The 19,358-nt window shown below is 60.5% G+C and overlaps 1 protein-coding gene across 1 annotated transcript; it reads right to left on the reverse strand.

Moving 5' to 3' along the window:
• Positions 1-2,018: 2,018 nt before the first annotated feature.
• Positions 2,019-18,705, reverse strand: CARMIL3 (capping protein regulator and myosin 1 linker 3; the record flags this gene model as incomplete). The annotated part of the gene is made up of 40 exons (XM_082647964.1): positions 2,019-2,101; positions 2,225-2,335; positions 2,507-2,681; positions 2,773-2,891; positions 4,334-4,423; positions 4,528-4,594; positions 5,566-5,694; positions 6,027-6,342; positions 6,982-7,082; positions 7,481-7,689; positions 7,794-7,857; positions 8,136-8,273; positions 8,414-8,501; positions 9,292-9,467; positions 9,918-10,031; positions 10,221-10,349; positions 10,783-10,881; positions 10,970-11,063; positions 11,274-11,342; positions 11,584-11,756; positions 11,837-11,891; positions 12,040-12,136; positions 12,265-12,346; positions 12,787-12,856; positions 12,951-13,055; positions 13,135-13,211; positions 13,772-13,849; positions 13,975-14,084; positions 14,293-14,379; positions 14,607-14,701; positions 15,148-15,236; positions 15,317-15,392; positions 15,627-15,700; positions 15,804-15,874; positions 16,104-16,201; positions 16,406-16,521; positions 16,607-16,666; positions 16,771-16,821; positions 17,127-17,221; positions 18,666-18,705. The coding sequence occupies 40 exons, from the start codon at positions 18,703-18,705 to the stop codon at positions 2,076-2,078; spliced, it is 4,113 nt and encodes a 1,370-aa protein (XP_082504090.1). The 3' UTR covers positions 2,019-2,075.
• Positions 18,706-19,358: the final 653 nt, after the last annotated feature.

Raw genomic sequence — 19,358 nt, forward strand, 5'->3', positions numbered from 1 at the left:
TACGCATACACATAGGGAAACACACCCGGTCTCACAACACTCTCTGTATCACATTTGCTAAGGACATTCACAGTCATATAGAAAAGAACACTGGGCTATACTTGTCACACACAACATACTCTCATTCACGCCAACCAACCCGAATACGACAGAATGGAGATCTTCACGTGCTTCTTAAAAACCATCATGTACCATGCTAAGGCTCATAACTTTGAGAATTCAAAGTTCCCTAGCCACCTTTTAACAGGGAGACGAGGAAATGGACACAATCGCTTAAGGGAACACAGTGTCACATCCTGGTCGCGAAGCCCCCTGAAGATAGGGGGAGATGTGCTGGACTGATTCCTGAGGCATCTTCCTGGTACCCACAACTCCCCCCTCCACCCCGAGATTCAACTCATATGGCCACATCCTTGCGGGACGGGCCGTGCCACACACAGATCTCGAGGAAACAAGACAATCATTGTCTAGTGAGGCCAGGAGAAGTGAGCAATCGCCCGGGAAGCTGCACGCCACGCGTGAAGACATTTGGGTACATGGTGATCTGGGATGAGTATGACAGAGGGGTCACCAAGACGTCTTCACCCGCCATCCCCGAAACTGCTTGTGTATTAAGGTAGCAGCCATTTATTGAGCATCTCCTGGGTGCCAGGCACTGTGCCAGAGGTTGGGGCTACACAGGTAATTAAGACCCAGCTCCTGCCCCTGGGGGAGGTGCGTGTATATGGAACAAAAATCACACAGAGATGATCAGCCAATGCACAAATGCAATGAGGTATGACAGGTGCAAAGTACGGACCTATTCAGGATGTAGCGGGCCACAAAGAGGGAGGGCTCAATTTGGATGAGTCAGGGGAAGGCATCAGGAAGGGCTTCACAGAGGAAGAGGCTATTGAGCCCAGTCTTTTTTTTTAATATAAATTTATTCATTTATTTATTTTTGGCTGCGTTGGGTCTTCACTGCTGCACGCGGGCTTTCTCTAGTTGCGGCGAGCGGGGGCTACTCTTCGTTGCGGTGTGCGGGCTTCTCATTGCGGTGGCTTCTCTTGCTGTGGAGCACGGGCTTGGGCTTCAATAGTTGTGGCATGCGGGCTCAGTAGTTGTGGTGCACGGGCTTAGTTGCTCCGCGGCATGTGGGATCTTCCCGGACCAGGGCTCGAACCCGTGTCCCCTGCATTGGCAGGCGGATTCTTAACCACTGCGCCACCAGGGAAGTCCTTGAGCCCAGTCTTGAATGCCAAGCTGGTATTTGTTAGTACACTGATGAGAAACGATTAATTTTAATTATCGATCTTCTCCTGCTCTAGGCACTTCCGCTCACCTGCAGGCCACTCTACTGTTGAGATTTCTGACTACTGATGGTGCCCCCAGGATGACACAATACCACTTAATTCCACCATTAGTGAGCCTGCCTGTGCATAAACATATATATACACACACACACACACGGAGCACACTGCTCCCCAGTCTCTTCCTGGGACACTGGGATCTCCCCAATCCCACTGCACCTCCCCAAAGCCCAGCACACACTGGTGTTGGTGCCCCCGCTGCTCCAGCCAGCCCAGCCAAGACCCTGCACGTAACAGCCACCCTTCTTGGGGACTTCTGAGTCCCCTCCCATCCAGCAGCTCTCCAGCCTTTCCTACCTCTCCCCTTAGAGCTCTAGCCCCATCTCTGGGGGGGATGTTCCCCACTTTTCCCCACTGTGGGGCTTGAGGGAAGGGGAGCAGCTGGTGGGAAATGGGAGCAGAGAATGGGGAGAACAGCAGAGACTCGGGCAGGCGGTGATTTTGGTTTTTTTATTCTATACAAGTGGAGAGAGAGCCCCTGGGGACAGAGGGACAGATCTGCCCTCCCAGGTGAGGAGACACCCCCCACGCCCCAGGTCTGCAGAGCAAGCAGAACCTCTCTCTCCAGGCTGCTCCCTCCCTTCCTGACCCCCAGGCCTCATCCTGCTGTACTGCGTCCGGGGACAGGGGCTGGCAGAAGGGCCTGGAGGTGCGGGGATGGGTGGGGGTCTGAGTCCTTGTGAGGCACATGTCGAGAGGAGGGCTGGGGGGGTGCTGCAGCGGCTGTCACCCTGTTCCTGGCTCGCTGGCTCCTGCTGGGGGAAATCCAGGGAGTCCTGTTTCCCAGGCAGGGAGAGCCAGCCACGCCGTGTGGGCGGCCTCGTCACATGGATGGGTGGGAAGGGGGACCACCCTCTAGCCCCCCCCTCTGGCACCTGTGGGGTCAGGGGGCTGTCTTCTATCAGGCTCCAGCTTGTCACAGGACTGTGCCCGCCGTGTCCTCTTGGGCTTCAGGGGGGCAGTCCGGCGGCCCGGATCTGGGGGCCCTGAAATGACAGTCAAGGCAGGCCTGGCCCATGAGTGGGGCTCACAGGCTGGGCACTCATCCAGGCTATGACTTCTGGCTGTCTGTCACTCATCCCGTGCCCAGGAAGGGACCCGATGTGGGCAGCAAGGCCCCAGAGGTGCCCCACACCCCCTTTAGCCAGGTGGCAGACCTTGGACCTCAGGCTCCTCTTGGTCCTGCTGGGAGCCCAGCCTCAGTCGGGGTTTGTTCATTCCTGGGGCCGCATCCCCAGTCTCAGCCTCCTCCGTGCCCCCTGGCTCCTGGGGGAGCCGGCGGCCCCTGTGCACAGCCACCGGCTTGGGGGGCCGCAGAGCTAAAGGAGGGTCCTGCAGCCGGCACAGAAGGAAGATGCTCAGTCAGTCAGTTTGTCCTTCTGCCTCCTCAAAGTGCCCTCCCCGCCGCCTTGCTGGCTCTCACCTTGGCGTTCCTGGCGGGAACTGTCCTCTCTGGGAACAGGGCCCCCTCCTTCTCCTCCTCCCCATCTTGGGATGCTGGGCTGGGGCTCTGGCAGCTGTGGTTGGGGGCGCTCTCCTCAGCTGGGGGATGGGAAGAGAGAAGAAACTGCAGGAAAAGACATTCTTGCACAGCCCTCCCTGTCCCTTGTTCCTGTGAAGCCCTGGAGGCCAGGACCTTCCCCTCCAAGCCCACTTGCTCCCATGTCTCTGCCTCGGATGTCCCCTTCTGCTCTCATGGTCCCCAGGATCCTCCTGAGCCTGTCACCTCTGCAGGGGGCTCTGGCTGACCCTCTTGAAGAGCAGGGACAGAGCCAGGGCCCGCGGCCTGCCGGTTCCACAGGCATGGCTGCCCATCCAGGGCTGCAGTGCCCCGGCGCCCTGCCAAGGCTGCAACCTGGCACTCCTAGAACTCTCCGCCAGTCTGATTTAGATGGTGAGTCTGGAGGAGAGGTGCCTGGCACCCTCACCATTCCCCCTACCCGGCCTCCGTGGCTTTAGGCACCCTGGACCCCAGGATGTGCCACGTGTTTGGGGTTGTCTGTGTGTGTATCTGTGAGGTGCGGGTGAGGAAGCCCAGGAAGGTGCCGGCGGTTAGGGTGTGTGCAGGGAGCACCCGACAATCACCGTCTCCTAAATGAAGGATGGAGCCCCTCTTCCGGTGTCTTAGCTAGTCTGTGTGGGGGATGGGATCATCAGCGAAGAGGACCCCGGCGCTGGGTAGGCCTTGGAGGACGGGGCAGGAGCTCAGGCACTGCCAAGCCTCGGGCCAGCCTGGCTCCGCACCGCGCCCTTATGCCCGAGCCCTGGGGTGGGAGTGGAGGAGGGAAGGGAGTGTCAACCTCTCCAGGGAGATTTGTCCCTGTCACTGTTGTTGGAGGGTCACCTTCCAGACCTGGGGGAACTGAGGCTGACGCCAAGCTGACCGGCTTTCCTTTAGCTGCTCCCTAAGTGAAAGGTGCTCTGAACCCAGCAGAAGGGAGGTGTCATACTATGATTCCCCCGCCCTTTATTCTGGAAGGTGAATAACCTGTCAACACTGTGGGTGGTGACTGAGCCAGCACTTAACACCCAGGGTGTCTGACCTCCGAGGCAGGGGGCTCTTGCCCCTGCTCTGGGGTACCTTTCTGCGTGAGCGGAGGATGGCCTGGTGAACTATTTTGGGGGGAGACTGGAGTGTTGGAGGTGGGCCTGGTATGGCTGGTACTGCCCACCCTTTCCCCAGCTGGGGTGCAGAGAGAGAGTCCTTCTTTACAGAGGGTGCCGTTCTGCTGGTGGCCCCCGCTCTAGAGAATTCCCCGAACCACCCACGAAGTGTTGTTCCTTGTAGGCTAAGCCTGGCAAAGCCACTTCTGTTCTGTGGGACCTTTCTTTGGATTGGGTTGTTTCTTTTGGATGTAGTTTTGTAGCTATACTGAAGCATTTGCACAGTGTTGACATTTTACTGCTCCCCCTTAGTTGGCTTCTGTCTCTTTGGACATAACCCGGGCCTTCAGAGCTGCTGCCAGAGAAGAGGCTTTCCATACCTATGTGCCACGTGGCCTCTGCTCGGCGCATGGCACTGAAGCTCGGCTTGGTGCTTTGGGGTGGTGGTGGGGGCTTCCAGGCTCCAGGCCCTGGAGTGGAGGGAGGGGATGGGAAAGGGGAAAGGGGAAAAGGCATGTTAGCAGGGGCCCTGAGAGACGGGGCAAAGGAAGGACGTGAGGGCGATCATTCTCACCTGCATCGTCCGAGGAGCGCCGTTTCTGCCAAGGCTGGACGCTGCCCTCCAGGTCTGGGCCTGGGCCCTGAAAGGACAGCTGAGTCAGGTCATTAAAAAAGTCCCTTCTGCGTGGGGACTGCAGTTAGCAAGGGGCTTCTGCTCTAGCATCTCATTAGTCCCTAGACATTCGGACTGTTTTCTCCAAAGAGTGGCACTCATACCACCCCTAGGGGCATAAGAAATGGTTTACACGAATGAACATACGGTTATTTTAATATGTGTTTATTTTATGTGTAGTAGAAAAAAACATGACTAGTACAACAAGCCTGTGATTCTGAAGATGATAATGCTTAGGTCCAGACTGAGTTTAAAAAGGTGAGTTGAGGGATTTCCTGCCGGCTCAGTGGTTAAGAATCCCCCTGCCAATGCAGGGGACACAGGTTTGAGTTCTGGTCCGGGAAGATCCCACATGCCGCAGAGCAACTAAACCCGTGCGCCACAACTACTAAGCCTGCGCTCTAGAGCCCACGAGCCACAACTACTGAAGCCCATGCGCCTAGGATCCGTGCTCCGCGAAAAGAGAAGCCACCGCAATGAGAAGCCCGCACACCGCAACGAAGAGTAGCCCCCGCTCGCCGCAGCTAGAGAAAGCCCGCGCGCAGCAATGAAGACCCAACTATAAATAAGTAAGTAAATAAATAAATAAATTTATCTTCAAAAAAAGGTGAGTTGATTTAAATAAAAATATTATGTAAATAATGCCGTGGTATGTGGAGAAGGTGAAAAGCAGTCATAAAAGTGGTAATCAAATCAAAATTTGGGAAACAGCTCTAGAGGTAAGTATTTTTAGGGCCACACAATTTATAAGGAAGCAGAGGCTCCAGAGTGAGTTGTCCAGGGTTGTGCAGCAAGTGTAGGGGCAGAACTGCAGCTGACACTTTCTACTCCAGAGTGTCACTCTCTCCACTGACCTACCAACTGCAGGGCCGTGGGGAGGGGAGGGTGGTATGCAGGGACCCACGGGACCCTCAGTTCGCCTCCCCAGGTTCCGCTCACCTCTCGTTTCCCATCGAAGCTCCAACCCTTGGCTCTTCCCAACCCAGGAAGGGCGACACTGTGGACCCTTGGCTGCTGTGCTGTCCCAGGGGCCCGGCCCCCCTCCCCAGGCTCTGCCCCGTCGGTGCCCTGAAACAAGGTTTCGGGTTTAGAATCAGTTCCCGATGGAGAAGGGGCTCCACAGGCAGCAAGGGAGCAGGGGAGGCCCCCAACCCCTCAGAGCCCTCTGCCTGGGGAAGCCCTATCCAGACCCTCTGAGTCTTTCCACTGCCCTTATTTGCATGGTGGACTCCCAGCATGCGCTGCGTCACCAGGCTTAGCCCAAGGAGCCCAGGAGCGAGGAACTGGAATGACCAAGTTCCCGAGTGCTAACAATCTCCCGTTAATTGCCTAGCGTGGGGTGCGTGGATGGGCTATGTGTGGGGCAGCAAACCAGGACTCAGCACCCCTGCCTCACTTACCATCTTCTCGCGGAAGGAAGGCCCCCGGCCCCCGCCAAATGCAGGGAGGAGCCTGCTCTCCTCTTCTGGGCTCCAGCAGGGGGAGGAATTATTGCCGAGGCTGGGGGGATCTGGGCTGGGGGGGCTCTCCTGAGTCGGGGGCGGGGGCGGGGGCGGAGGGAGGAGGAGCCCGATGGTGGGGGACCCTGGCCCCCTGTCCCCCTTGAAGCTCCGGGGCCGGCGAAAGTGAAACAAGCCTCGGCGCCTCTTCTTCTGGAGTGGAGGGAGTGGCGGCTCCGAGGGGCCTGGCCGCAGGGTCCTCAGAGTCCGGGGGTAGCTGGGCAGGGTCGGGGTGGGTTAGTGACAAAGTCGTGGGGAGATACCTCGGTCAGATGCCGAGGTCGTTCAGGGCCCAGGGTGGTGCTGGCGTTAGGCCAGTCCTGGCTCTCCGGAACCTCCAGCCATCCTGTCTCATCTAGTCTTTCCTGCCGTTCCATAACCCTTTCCACCTATTCTCAGGGGATGGTGTCCTCACCTTCCCTTGTCACAACCCTCCAGCAGCCTCTTCCCTCCCAGGCACCCCTCCCCCCATCTCCTCTCAGCCTCTCCAAGTGACCCAGTTCCTTCTGGAGAGATGCCGGGGAGTGTGTGCAGGACAGTGACAGAACACACCCTCCAGGCCTGGTACCACTAACCGTCACCCCATTCCAGGGCCTGCTATCCCCCCAACCCCAACTCCGCTGTGGTGGTTCACTCTGGTCCCATTCTTTTCTGCTGTCATGAGGGGATTCAGAGAACATTCAGAGAACATGGGCTAAGGGCTCGGTGTGGAGGAAAGAGAACGTGGGGGAATCTCCCAGAGAGACTGGATTTGGAGCACTGCCATTGGAGAGGGCTCTCTGGGAGATGGGTGGACACGGGAGCCCTCCAGGGCCTCGGGGCCTGCTGAAATTGGGGGTGTGCCTGGGCACCACACCTGGAGCTTTCATCCATAACCCTTCGGCTGAAGAAGTCCTCCAGCCCCTCATCCAGGCGGGTGGCCGTCCCGTTCTCCTGACGGGTCCCAGGTACTGGCGCCTGCTGGGAGGAAAGTCCTGTAGGATATCCCATCTGGGTGAGGAAGCCCTCCTCCCATCCACTCAAGGCCTTCCCCTTTGGACTTGGACTTGCCTCTCCTTGGCCCCATGGAAACTTAGACCTCAGGATACCTGGGCATTTCTTAAACTTGGTGACTCTTGACTCTCTCTCACCGAAAGGAGAACTGCCACTGTCTAGCAGACAGAGATTTCCTATCTGTGACAAGGTCTAGCTCCATCCAATCTGGATAACTCCTCTTCTTCGGTTCCATGGCCTGCCTGGGCCCCTGCCGAATCCCCCAAGGCTAGTACCTCTGGCACTGGTGTCCTAGAGCTAGAATCTCTGGCTCTGGCACTGCTAAGTGGAGTTGGTCCTCCTGTGGGGCTTTAGGGACTCACGCTGGGCCGACCAGGTCCTGGAGGGGTGGTCCTGGGGGGCCGGGGCCTCCCTTGTGTTTGATGCCTTAGTTTGTAGCCATGAGTGGGCAGCTCAGATAGACCTTCCCAAGAGCCACTAGCTGTGGGCTGGCTGCTCCCGAGTCCTGAGAACCAGCCAGGGGGGATCCCCAGGCTCCCCAGCTGGCTTTCCACGTCCTGAGGGCTCCCACCTGTGGGGAGAGCAGCGTTAGAGGGACAGGGAGAAAGCAGGCTGGAGAGGCAGAGATAAAAGAAAGGGAATCAGGGCCATCAGTGCGGAGGCTGGAAGACTCACTGATGAAGGCAGACACTGGCCGGATCTTGCGGCAGCGTTTCTGCTTTTTGATGGCCATGGTGTCCTGCAGAGACGGAGGCATACGGTGGGGCCAGGTGGCAAACGCCAGGAGCCTCGCCTGGAGCCTCCCATTCCTCATAAAGCCTTCTCTTTAGAGTCCATCCCGCTTCCCTGTCCTTAGGCGGCTGAGGCAATGGGACAAGGGAAGAGGCTGGGCGGGATCGGGGCAAGGGGATGAGACCGGCGAGGGGCAGAGAGTGGAGTCCAGGGAAGTAGAAGGGGACAGTGTTTTGCAGGGGCAGGGGCAGGACCAAGGTTAAGGAGGGGAGTGGGGGTGCTCACGATGTTGGTCCCAAGTTCATCATCTGTGGTCTCGTCACGGTCATGGTTCCGGCCTCGGCCCCGGGAGGACAGATCCTGTCCTTGGCACGGCCCCCCTGGCGGATCTGACAGTGTCTTTAGCTGGGCCAGGTGTCGGGCCTAGGGAAGGACAGGTGTGAACAGGATCCCAAGGAGGCCGCCCACCGCCCAGGACCTTGACAGGGAGGGCCGGTGGGGGAAGGTGCAGGCGATGCGGGTGGAGGACATGTCTGGGCCTGGCTGAGGCCCAGAAGTCTTACCAGGCTCTTGTGGGAGTGGTACAGCTCCTGCAGGATCTCGTCTACTATGGAGTTGGTCAAGTAGGTGACAACTGAGAGCTTCACTTCACTGTGGGCACAGGGGCGTGGCTCAGCTCCTCCTTCCCTGCCCCTGAGCCTCTGCCCCAGTCTTCCCCAGACGCCTGAGGGGGCGGGCCAGCCGCCCCGGCTGCCCACGGAGAACACAGCTGCTGTATGAGGCACCTGGGATCCACCACCCAGCTCCACCCACAGCCCTTCCAGCCTAGGCGTGTGTGGAGGCGGAGGGTGGACGAAGACGAACTGAGGGGAAGGAGGGGCAGAGGGGCTCTGGGTCCGGCCCCTGGAGCTCCAGTGGGACAGAGCAAGGTAAACTGAGGTGTTGAGTGAATTCTGCCCGTCTCTGCTGTAAGAGCAGGAACCAGCACTTCTTGAGCTTGGCCATTTCACGGGTTTGTGTAATAATTTTCCTTCATTTTAGTGAGAGGTGGCACCCAGACTGGAATGAGAGAGAGCTCTAGGGGCCGTGAAAACTTGGGGGGATGGGCAGCGCAGTCCATGCACCCCAATTCTTTGTCCACACCTCCGAGGAGGCTGTGCTCTGTTTCTAGAGGTCAGTTCCTGGGGGTATGTGCGCGGCTGTGTGTACGTGTACACATGTGTGCACTGTTCGGACTCCTAAACCCCAGCTCAGCATTTAGACTGCTAGGGCAGAGATGAGTCAGACCCTGAATAGCAAGGTTGCAGTTGGTTAAAGATTCATCCCTCGTAATGTAGATTGTGTCATTCATTATTCATTGCTGATGGCTGGGCCCCCCCAAGTTCCTAAGTGCTCCAGGCCTAGTCCAGCCCCCCCCTCCAGTCCCACCCCCCCCTCTCACTCCAGCTTGTTCTGAATGTCCTGCCCCGCCTGCTCCAGCAGCGCCCCTCGGATGAAGTTCCGGGGCACAGTGACGCGCTCAGCCACATTGCTCAGCATCTTGTTGTGCCCTTCAGCCACCCGCATGGCCACGGGGCATAACTCTTGCGTTAGGCTGACCATGGACTCCAGGATCACCTAGTACGTGGGGAAAGGAGGCCAGAGCCCCAAGGAGGGCGGGGTCAGGGCTGGCCCCACAGTGGAAGAGACTCCAGCCTGTCTATTCCAGCCCCCCGTGGGGAGACTGAGGGGCCGGCCAAGGTCACAGGGCTGGTTAGCAGCAGAGCCTTGGACACTCAGGCTTCCCCACATCCTGGTCAGTGTCCTTTGCATCCTACCACATGGACACATGGACAGGGGAGAGTCAGTCCAAGGATCAGAGTCCAGAGGGAGAGCTCAGGGTTCAGGGGCTAAGGTTGAAACGAGCAGCAAATATCTGAGGCCGGGTCTCTAGCAATGCCTTGGCACAGTGGGAGTGTAGGTGCTCTCAGCTCTGCAACTCCTTCTTGCCCACGGTAATCCTCCCGTGCTGGCCTCGGCCCGTGCTTAGGGCCTTGGTCAGCACCGGGCTCCCTCCCCAGGACTTGCCTGCAGCTCCTTGTCCACAGCCTTGGACACCTCGCTGGCTACTGACTCCAGCCTCTGCCTCACGGGTCCGTCGTTGGCCAGCATGTGGCCCAGCTCATAGAGGCTGGGAAACAGCTGGGGAAGAAAGGGGCTCTGATCAGTAGGTCACAGTCTGGCCTCGCTGGGTCCCTGGCCTAGGAGGCCATGAAAACTTGGGGGGACAGGCAGTGCTGTCCATGGGCGCTCCTGGGCCTGGACACTCCTGGGCTGGCCTTCTTGGGCTCTCTAGACCGTCAGGGGAGGGCGGGGCTGCGGAGGGCTCACCGCCCGGGAGTTCTTGGCATCCTTGATGAGGTCCCGAGCATAGAGCAGCTCATCCTGCACGGGCTCCAGGGGGCACAGCCTCAGCGCCTGAACCTCCTCTTGCACCCGTCCGCACAGCCGCTGCAGCATCTGCATCACAGGCGGCAGGAGTGTCAGGGGGACTCCTGCATCTCCACCTTCCCAGGCGGGCCCCCAGGCGCCCCATTTCTGGGCCCCCTTGGGCAGTGCTACTGGTGCTGGCACCGACAGGGGTAAGGGTGATGTCTCCCGATGGCCTGTTCCCTCTTCTTCTTGGGATGCCCTCTTGAACACTCAGTGGAGCTCCCACAGTCCTGGGACCCCTTGTCTGGGACCCCCGCTGTTTGCACACATGTTCTCTCATGTTTGGGGCCCACGTTCTGCACGTCCTGTCTTTTTGCTCTCCCACATGCTCAATCCACTTATGGGCACCACACGATGCCTCTCTCATGACCCCTCCCGCCCCGACCTGCGCTCCATCACATCAGCCCTGTGCCCTGCATGCCCCACGTGTGCCCCCTGTGTCTCGGAGGGAAACGTTTACTTGCTCGGCGCTGCTGGTCACCAGGCCCTGCTGCAGCCTGAAAGCCTGTTCCTGCGGGCACGTCTGAGAATGGTTGTTCCTCACCAAGTACCACTGGATCTGGAGGTGATGATGGGTGGGTGGGGTGAGGGCCAGGGGATGTGGGCGGGCCCCTGCCCCTCAGGTTCCACCCTGCTCAGGCCGCCACCTTCTGCCAGACGTCCTCGGTACGCTCAGGGGCGCTGCGGTAGGCTTGAGAGATGTCGCTCACGGGGAAGGACATGAAGCGCAGCGTACGGTTGCTGTGGGACAGAGTGGCTCAGCTGGGTGGGACAGAACCTCCTGCTCCCCAGACCCCACCTCTTGCTGACCATTTCCCTCTTCTGTGGTCCTTCCTAACACTTCTATGCAAGTAGGTCAGGTGGACTGGGGTGGGGCTGGCGTAGTTCAGGCCTGGTCCAGGTACAGGGAAGCTGGGGGCTAGCATCAGGGCAGGGCCCTGGTCTACTCACCTCTCCAGGGCCCTTGCAATGTCCAGAAAGCCTAGGGCAGATGTATTGTTCCGATCCCATAGGATAGTTCTGGGGAAAGGGTGAGCATTAGCGTATTACCCCTCCCTCGGGGTCTCTCTTAGGGGGAGGGGACACATCCCCCTCGGGAGCCTTCCCTCTTTTCCTGGGTAATGAGGCTGACTCAGAGATGGTCCTGGGACTAAGGGTCTCCTGGAAGCTGGGGTACAGGCAGCGAGGCAGCAGGGAGGGCATGTATGTGCGTGGGGGAGGGCTAGGGCTCCAGGTGAGAGGGTCCAGGTGTGGGCCCCACCTGAGGGAGGAGTTTATCTGCAGGGCCTTAGACAGCATCTTGGCCCCGATGTCCTCCATGCCATTGCCGCTCAGATCCACCTTCGCCAGGCAGGTGTTGCTGCCCAGGGCGTTGATGAGGATGCTGGTGCGAAGCTTCAGCCGGGAGTCTGCCACTGACAGTGACTGCAAGGACTGTGTGGGCAAGTCGGGGGTTTGGCCCAGTCCCTGCAGCCCCTGTCACTGCAGGTCCCCTCCCAGGCCCAGGCACTCACACAGTCCTCTTCCTGGATTAGCTGCACCAGCTTGTGGAGGATCTCCTCCAGGGTCCTGCGGAGAGTCGGGGCTCAGAGTAGGAGGGGAGGGTGCTGGGGTCATGTTAGTGGAGCAGTGGAGGGGCGGTCAAGGGGAACACAGTGAGCCACAAGGATAGGTGATGATGGAGTGAGGGTCTGTGGGTATAGGCAGGGGCCCTCACTTGGCCTTGACGTTGAAGTTCTTGCCCAGGAACAGGTGCTTGAGGGACTTGTTCTTGCCAAGTGCGGGCACCAGTGTCAGGAGGTCTGAGTCGAACCCTGGCCAGTAGATGGGAGAGGCCTGGCCTTGAGGCCCGAAGCTCACTGGAGTCTCCTTAGGGCTTCTCCCCCGTGCTCTAGGCCCCTGTCCGCACCTGGCCCCCAGGAAGGGAAGCGCCCCCACTCACCATTGTCTGACAGGTCCAGGCTGCCCACACAGGTGACAGCCCACAGCTGCTCCTGCAAAGCCTGGGCTCCAGCTGAGCGGAGCTGCAGGGACAGGGTGTGGGTGGAAGACAGGGCACCTTTAATGCTTAGAGATAAGAGGTGTCATGCCAGGATTCAAGGTCAGACCAGGTCTTCTCGGGTGTGAAATCTGGAGGCCCCTGCTCTATACCAGATCCTTCCCTAGGGCTCTCTCCCCTCCCTTCAGCCAGAAAAATATCCAGGCTGCTGCTCTGGAGACAGCTCGCTCCTGCCATCTGGTGGGAAAGCCTGGTATCTCCCACCCCAAAGCGGTCAGCGAGGAGATCTGGAGACTGAAAATGACCTCTAGAAAGAGGGCCGCAGACCACAGACGGAGAGGGGAAAGTGGGGGTGAGGTCAGGGCGGGGGCGGGTCGCTGAGGGGTAGCGCGGAGGCAGGACGGAGCCAGAGCTTGACTTAGGGAAATGAACGGTGGGGTGATGGGTGGGGGACTGAGGGCTCACCTCACAGCTGCTGAGGTCCAGGTGCAGATCACTGAGGTGACTGTTGAGGGAGAGGCCCTGGAGCAGCGCCCTGTGGGAGGAAGGTCAGCAGGCCCGCCTTTACCCCTCACCCCCTTCTCCCAGGGTTCCCCCTCGGACGCCCCCCAACCCTGCACCCACCCGACCTGAGGGCCTCCAGGGGCAGCCTCGTGGCCGACAGGTTGATGTGGCTCAGGGTGTAGGTGCTGCTGAAGAACTGCTTGAAGGCAGGCGGGGCCTCCCGACCCTTCCTGCGGAGATGCCTGGGGTCAGCAAGGGAGGGGGTGCCCACGACTTGCCCCGCCCCTCCCTGCACCCCTGTGCTCCCACCTGTGGGAGCAGCTGTTGCGCGCCAGGTTGAGGTAGGTGAGGTGGGAGCAGCAGCCGTGGAGCAGGGCGCCCAGAAGCTGTGGGGTGGAGACAGGGTGCGTCTCACCGGGCTGGGAGGGCTTCTGGGAGGGGCGACGAGGACTCCCTCCTCCCCCCCAACCAAGGTCCTGGCGCTTCGTCCTCTGCGGTCAGTCTGTGAGGGCCCCGCTGCGCCTGCCTACTTAGCCTCTTCAAGCCTCAGTTTCCCCTCTGTGGAAAGTGGGTCAACTCCCACCTGCCTGGCCCCCAGGGGGTGAGAGGCTCATAGGCAGTGGATGTGTAAAGCCAGGGTGCCCACAAGCTCATAAGGTGCCTGGTTCAAGTTAGGGAAGGAGTCCTTTCCTCCGGTGGACTCAGCGCTACGCTGGGGCTCACGGCTGAGGAACAGATCCGGGCTGGCTTTCAGGCACAGCCAGCACAGCCTTGGCGGCGCACGGATAAAATGCTGCACAGGTGTGAGCTTTGGCGTTGATTTGTAATTCAGCTGAACCTGAAGCCATCCTGCCAGCTCTGCCCACCTCTGTACTCAAGGAGGGGGTGACCCACCCCAGCCTCCCCGGATCACCACAGGCTGGCTGCCCCGTCACCAGCCCCTCACCAAGTCGATGGCGCAGTCAGTCCCCGCCAGGTCCAGGTGCACCAGGGCATTGGGCTGGGCCAGGAAACTGTAGAGGGCCTGGGAAGGAAGGACAGAGGGGTTGCAAGTGAAGGGGTGACAGAACCCCTCCCCTCCCCAGGACCTCAGGCCCTGAAACCCGAGTGGGCCTCTGCAGGGGCTTGAGGCTATATTCGTGGACTCACGTTGGCCTCATCTGTGGCGAGCAGCCCAGGGTTCTTGCTCAGGTCCAGGTATTGAAGGGAGCTGGCAAAGGCCGGGTTGGCCCCGAAGGTCTGGCCCAGCGCCTGGAGCCCTGAGCACAGCGGGCACTGGGCTGGGTTGGCCACCCCCATGAACTCTTCCCCTTGCATACAACTCTTCCCCACTCTCCAAATGTGGCTCCTTTCCCTTCTTTGATCCCTGGGATGCCATGTGAGTGTATGGGTACACCTCTGGGACTCGACACCCAGGCAGTGCTGGGGGAGGGTCAGAGTCAGAGGTCGGGGTCCCGGGGCAGGTACCTCGAGGGGAAATGGCAGTCTTGGCCAGGCACAGTTTGGTGAGGCCAGTGGGGAAGCAGAGGAGCTGCTGGCTCAGGCTGAGGAAACCTGGGGAGTGGAGAGAGAAAGGGGCCCACTGAGAGATGGGCAGTGGGGGCAGGTGGTGCAGAGCCAGACTGGGCGCTTGAGTGGGGTATGGGCCTGGGGTCAAGGATGGCATATTGGGGCAGGGGCTGGCATCAGGTCGGAGAGCCCCTGTTCAGACCGGGTTGGGCTCTGGGCTGGGATAGGGGTCTGCGTTGTGATGGGGGGTAGGATTCAGGGCTGGGGCTCACCCTTGTCCTCGATGGGGTTGTGGGATAGAGTGAGGGCATGCAGCACACAGCTCCCGTTCTCCCCAAATACCCCGGCCAGCTTCTGGACAAAGTCCCTTCAGGGAAGGGGAGGAAGGATGTGTTTGTCCCAGGCCCTGGGCTTCCCCTCCTCCTCCACCTGCCTGCCTGGCTGGGGCTGCAGCGTTTGGAGGCCCCCGCAGGTGGGGAGCAGCTCGGGGCCTGCCAGGGAGCTTGCCGTCACTCCGGAATACCTGGGAAGTTGTGCTGAGACAAAGCCCAGCTTAGGGTCCTCGAGACTGGAGCAGCGCACTCTGCTCGGTGGCTGACGGCAGAAGGGGACGGGGCATGGAGGTACGGGGGAAGGCTGTGGAGCTGGGGGTCAGGAGGCTTAGGCTGGCTTGCTCTGTGCCCTCTTTGGGCCTCTTCTGTACGGTGAGGAGCTGGATGAGATGGTGCAGAGGCCCGTATCATGCTCTGAGGTTCTGGGGCCCTAAGACTACATCAAGGGGGTACCACTGCCCAAGGAGGAGGCTGGCCTCACGTCTTAAGCCCGGCGTTGTCCAGCACCAGCTCTTCGAGGCTCCCCGACTTGCTCAGGGTGTGTAGCACCTGTTCTAGCACTTCAGAGCCCTGAGGACAGAGGGGGTCATGTGACCAGGAGCCAGAGAGGGCAGTACTCTCCCCTCCCCACTGCCCCTCCTAGACCCTACCAGCCGCAGGTCCTTGCAGTAGAGTTTGGTAAACCATTGGTTGTAGGCCAGGGCTGCCACCATTAGGGCCAAGTCTCTGTGGGGAGATTGAGGGCGGCAGAAAGGTGGTGAGCAGGTGGCTAGGGCCGGGAGGAAGAGACTAGGGCTGGGGTGGTTGGGCTGGGGAAAGCCTAGATGGGTGGAAGGCAGGGGGGGTGGGGGCTGGGAGACACAGCCTGGGCTGTGGGTAGGACCAGAAGGGAGAGCCTAGAAGGGCCAGGGCTGGGCTGGGGCTGGAATGGGGGCTTGAGTCTCTACCCCATCTGCTTACCGGCTCTCCAAGTGGCTGAAATCCAAAAGATTGAACTCCCGGTTATCCTCGGCATGATAGATAGTGTCCACATCCTTGGAGAGGTGGAACTGGCTCACACCTGCTTCCCTCCTCCTCCTCCTCTGCCCCCTCCCTCTGGGTCCCACCTGCCCGCCTGCCGGTCCTGGCCCAACGCACCCATTGCACCTCCTCACGGCAGTGCAGCCCATTGTAGTCGCACAGGGCGGCGTAGGTCTCGGAGAAGCCACCTGTGGGGCAGGAGATGGGCTGGCTCCTTGAGCGGTAAGGGGGTGGGGAACAGGCTTGGAGTTCAAGGAAAGGTCAAGGTCACTTTATGCACCAGTGTCCTGGGTTCATGAACCTCTGAGGTCTGGGAGCCGTGGAGTCTCAGGGCAGGCAAAGGCCCGTACACAGAGGACTCTGAGCAAGGGGCAGGGTGGTGTAGGCCCCACTTTCCTCAAGTCTGCCCCTGCTCACCGCAGACGCTGTGAGCGGTGGACGTGGAAGTCTCAGAGTTGGGGGACGTGTCACGGGGCCCTTCTGGGGTATCTGCATTTCCACGCCGGATTAGACTCCTGGAAAATGAACAAATCCATCCCAAGATGGGTGGAAAGAGGCTCTCAATTCTTACCCTGTTATAGCTTCTGGATCCCCAGGAAAAGCAGGAATAGGGACACAAGAGCTCTTCGCCTTGATGTCTCGGGGGCCCAGGGGAAGGAGGGAGGGAGGAAGGAGGTCTCCTTGTCTGACCCCTGAGAGACTCCTCCTCTGCCACTCACCCAGGGCCAGGGCAGACCTTGGAGAGGGCAGAGCTCACATGTCGCGTCACCTGGTCCACACTCTCGGCCGATGGCAGCCGCATGCTCACCATGCCACGCTCTGTCTCCACTAGGATCTGGGGGAGAGGAAGCAGCAGGGCCTCAGGTGCGGGCTCCCTCCTCCCGCTGGCCCAGGAGTGGGGCCCGAGCCCTGGTGCTCACCTGGTTCTGACTGAGCGTGTTGAAGGCGCGGATCTCCAGGACATTGAAGGAGCTCTCCACCTGGGGGGAGGGGACACGGGGATGCCCAGCTCATGGTCAGGGCCTGGCTGCCGGGCTCAGAGGGGAGCACGCCAGGTGCTCTCCGGCTCATCGGCCCAACTCACCTTGGCTGGGACTTTAAGGGGGAAAAGGTGGAGGCGCCAGGAGGTCAGGGCCTTCAGAGAGGGGAAAAGAACGTCAGCAGCAAACGGCAGCTTCCTGGGCCCTAGTCACCCTGCCCTCTGTTAGCCCCCCTCAGCCTGTGTGCACCCCCTGCCAGCTGACCCTCTGCTCTGGAAGTCCCCCCTCTCTCACATGCCCCACCCTAGGCTCCTAGACATCCACCCCGTCCAGGCTCCCCCTGCCCCCAGGCTATGTCTTCTCAGCTCTCCCTCCACCTCTGTCTCCCCTGTCCCCCCAGGCTCCTTGCCCTCACCAGCCCAGGTGCTCTTGACCCCCCCCCCCGGCCCAGTGTCCTCACCAGCACTCGGTCCTCGAACTTCTTGGGCTTCGTCTCCAGCTTGACACGATGTTGTTGGAGCACAGCCGCTTGGCTCAGGGACCTCCGGATGCTGTCTGCAGGTGGGTGGTGGGCTGCTCAGAGCTCCCCTGACCCTGGCCGCCCCCGCAAACCCGAGGCTCTCCAGGGGCAGGGGCAGAGGAGAGGAGAGAGAATCAGAGAGAGACCGAGAAGGACAGGGACCAAGACCTTTCCTTCTTGGGTGACTTTTCTCTTTCTATTAGAAAGGCAGTGGGGTGTGGAGAAAACTCTGGCTCCTGACGTTCCTGAGTCGGGGGACAGTAGCTGAGTGACACTGTGGGAGAGTGTGAAGGATTTTTCCAACCCGTGCACTCCAGCAGCTGTCAACACATACAGAGTGAGTCAGTGTGTAGGGGTGTGGAGGGTATCCCTTCGGCTGCATTCTAGGTGGTCTGGGTGTGAGTGTCTACCTTTTACTACGCATGTAAAGAAGATGCCAGGGAGCCCGTGTGTGGCATTGGTGGGGATGGGTAAGTGTGAATGAGTATGCTGTGTCTGCAGTTGTGAAAGGGGCACAGAGCCAGCCAGCTCTGGTGTGGGTGGGAGCTGCGGGGTAGGAAGGAGTTAGTGTTTAAATGAGTTCCATACCCATCTGCTGGCAGAATCATCCAGATATCCCAGTGTGTGTGCGTGTGCGTGCGTGTGTGTGCGGCTTCTGTAAAGATGTGTGTACACACATCTCATGATTGTGTTTGTGTGCCTGTGGAGCTGTGGGAAATCGCCACGGGGCAGCGTGCCTCTGAGTATCCTTGAGCGTCCTGGTCTCTGCGTGGGCTAGCCTGTGCTCCTGCCTCTGGGGGTCAGGGTTGGCAGTGCTCAGGGGTCGGGCCTTGGTTTGGTCTGAGTCTGAGAACCAGGCAAACAGGAGAGGCCGTGAGGTGTGGGTGTGGGGTAGAGAGAAGGGGGCAGGCTGGGATGCGGGCTGTGGCAGATAAGCTTCAGCAGACCCTGCTCCTGGTTTTAGTTCCAGTCCAGGCCCTTTTCCCTGACTCCCTTCTTTGCCCCACTGGCCGGGGCGCTAGGGGGGCTCTCGAGCCAGTTCCGGGGCCGGGCCCAGAGGAGGGAGGGTGTTGAGGCCAGAGGAGGTCAGGACCTGGGGCAGCTCCCATCACCCGGCAGGGCTGGCCTGGCCCCGCCCGGCGGGGAAACGGGGATTCTCCGGAGGGGACACTGGATGCTTCGCCGAGGGATGGGCCAGAATCGCTGAGAGTCGGCCCCAGGGAGCGTGAAGGGACTGCACCTGTCACTGAAGATCAGGACGGGCGGCTCTGGGACACGTAGGTTCTGACGGGGTGAGGCGAGGGGCAGCGGAGGATGCTCTGGGACAGCGATGCCCCGAGCTGGGATGCAGGGGCAGGGAGCTGCCTTGGAACCGGATGCATGAGGGGCGGAAGGCACCGGGGTGTACCGCGGGGAGGAACGCACTGGGTCTGGGAGGCTCCCGGACGGGGCGTCCCGGAGACCACCGCAGCCTCGTACCTTGCAGCTCGCGGGTGAGCTCCGCGCTGGACTTGGCCATGGCGGCCGTTGCTGCCGCTGTTGCTGCAGAGGAGCCGCCGTCGCCACCGCCGGGGAGACGCGGCACATGCTAGACCCGGCTCCGGCAGGGCCCCGGCGCTGAGCGCTGCAGCAGCCGCTGAGCCCGCTCCTGTGAGGGGCGGCTGCGCGAGCGCTACTCCCCCCGCCTCGGAGCGCTGGGTCTCCCGCCCCGCCCGGAGAGGTGCCAGACTGAGCATGCGCGCCGCGCCTCCGAGCCGCGTGAGACCCTGAGAGCTCTCGCGCCCACCCCTCCCGCCGGCTCTAGCGTGCTACGCCCTGTGCGTGTCGCCTGCAGCCCGGGCCATCTCCCGGAAGGGGGGCAGCGTCCCCAATTTCCGTGTCACTCACTCCTCGGGCACCGTGAGCAGACCCCACTTCTTTTGTTCGTAGGCCTGGGTACCCCTCGCCGGGTCATCTTTGCAAGGCTCCTCCCTTTTCACTGCTTGCTCGGGACCCGTCCAGCGCGTCCTCGCTGACCCTCGAAGGAAGAAACTCTAGGCCGAGGGCGATGCCGGCAGAGGACATGGTTGAATGTGGGGGACTTCGTCCTTCATTTTCCGCTTGCCCAGCCTCGGGGATCCCTGTGGTGTTCTTGGCACCATCCCCGCGGGTGTGAGGCTGAGAGCAGCACCT

The sequence above is a fragment of the Grampus griseus genome (genome assembly GCF_964374135.1).
Source record: "Grampus griseus genome assembly, chromosome: 2".
Taxonomy (NCBI): Eukaryota; Metazoa; Chordata; class Mammalia; order Artiodactyla; family Delphinidae; genus Grampus; species Grampus griseus.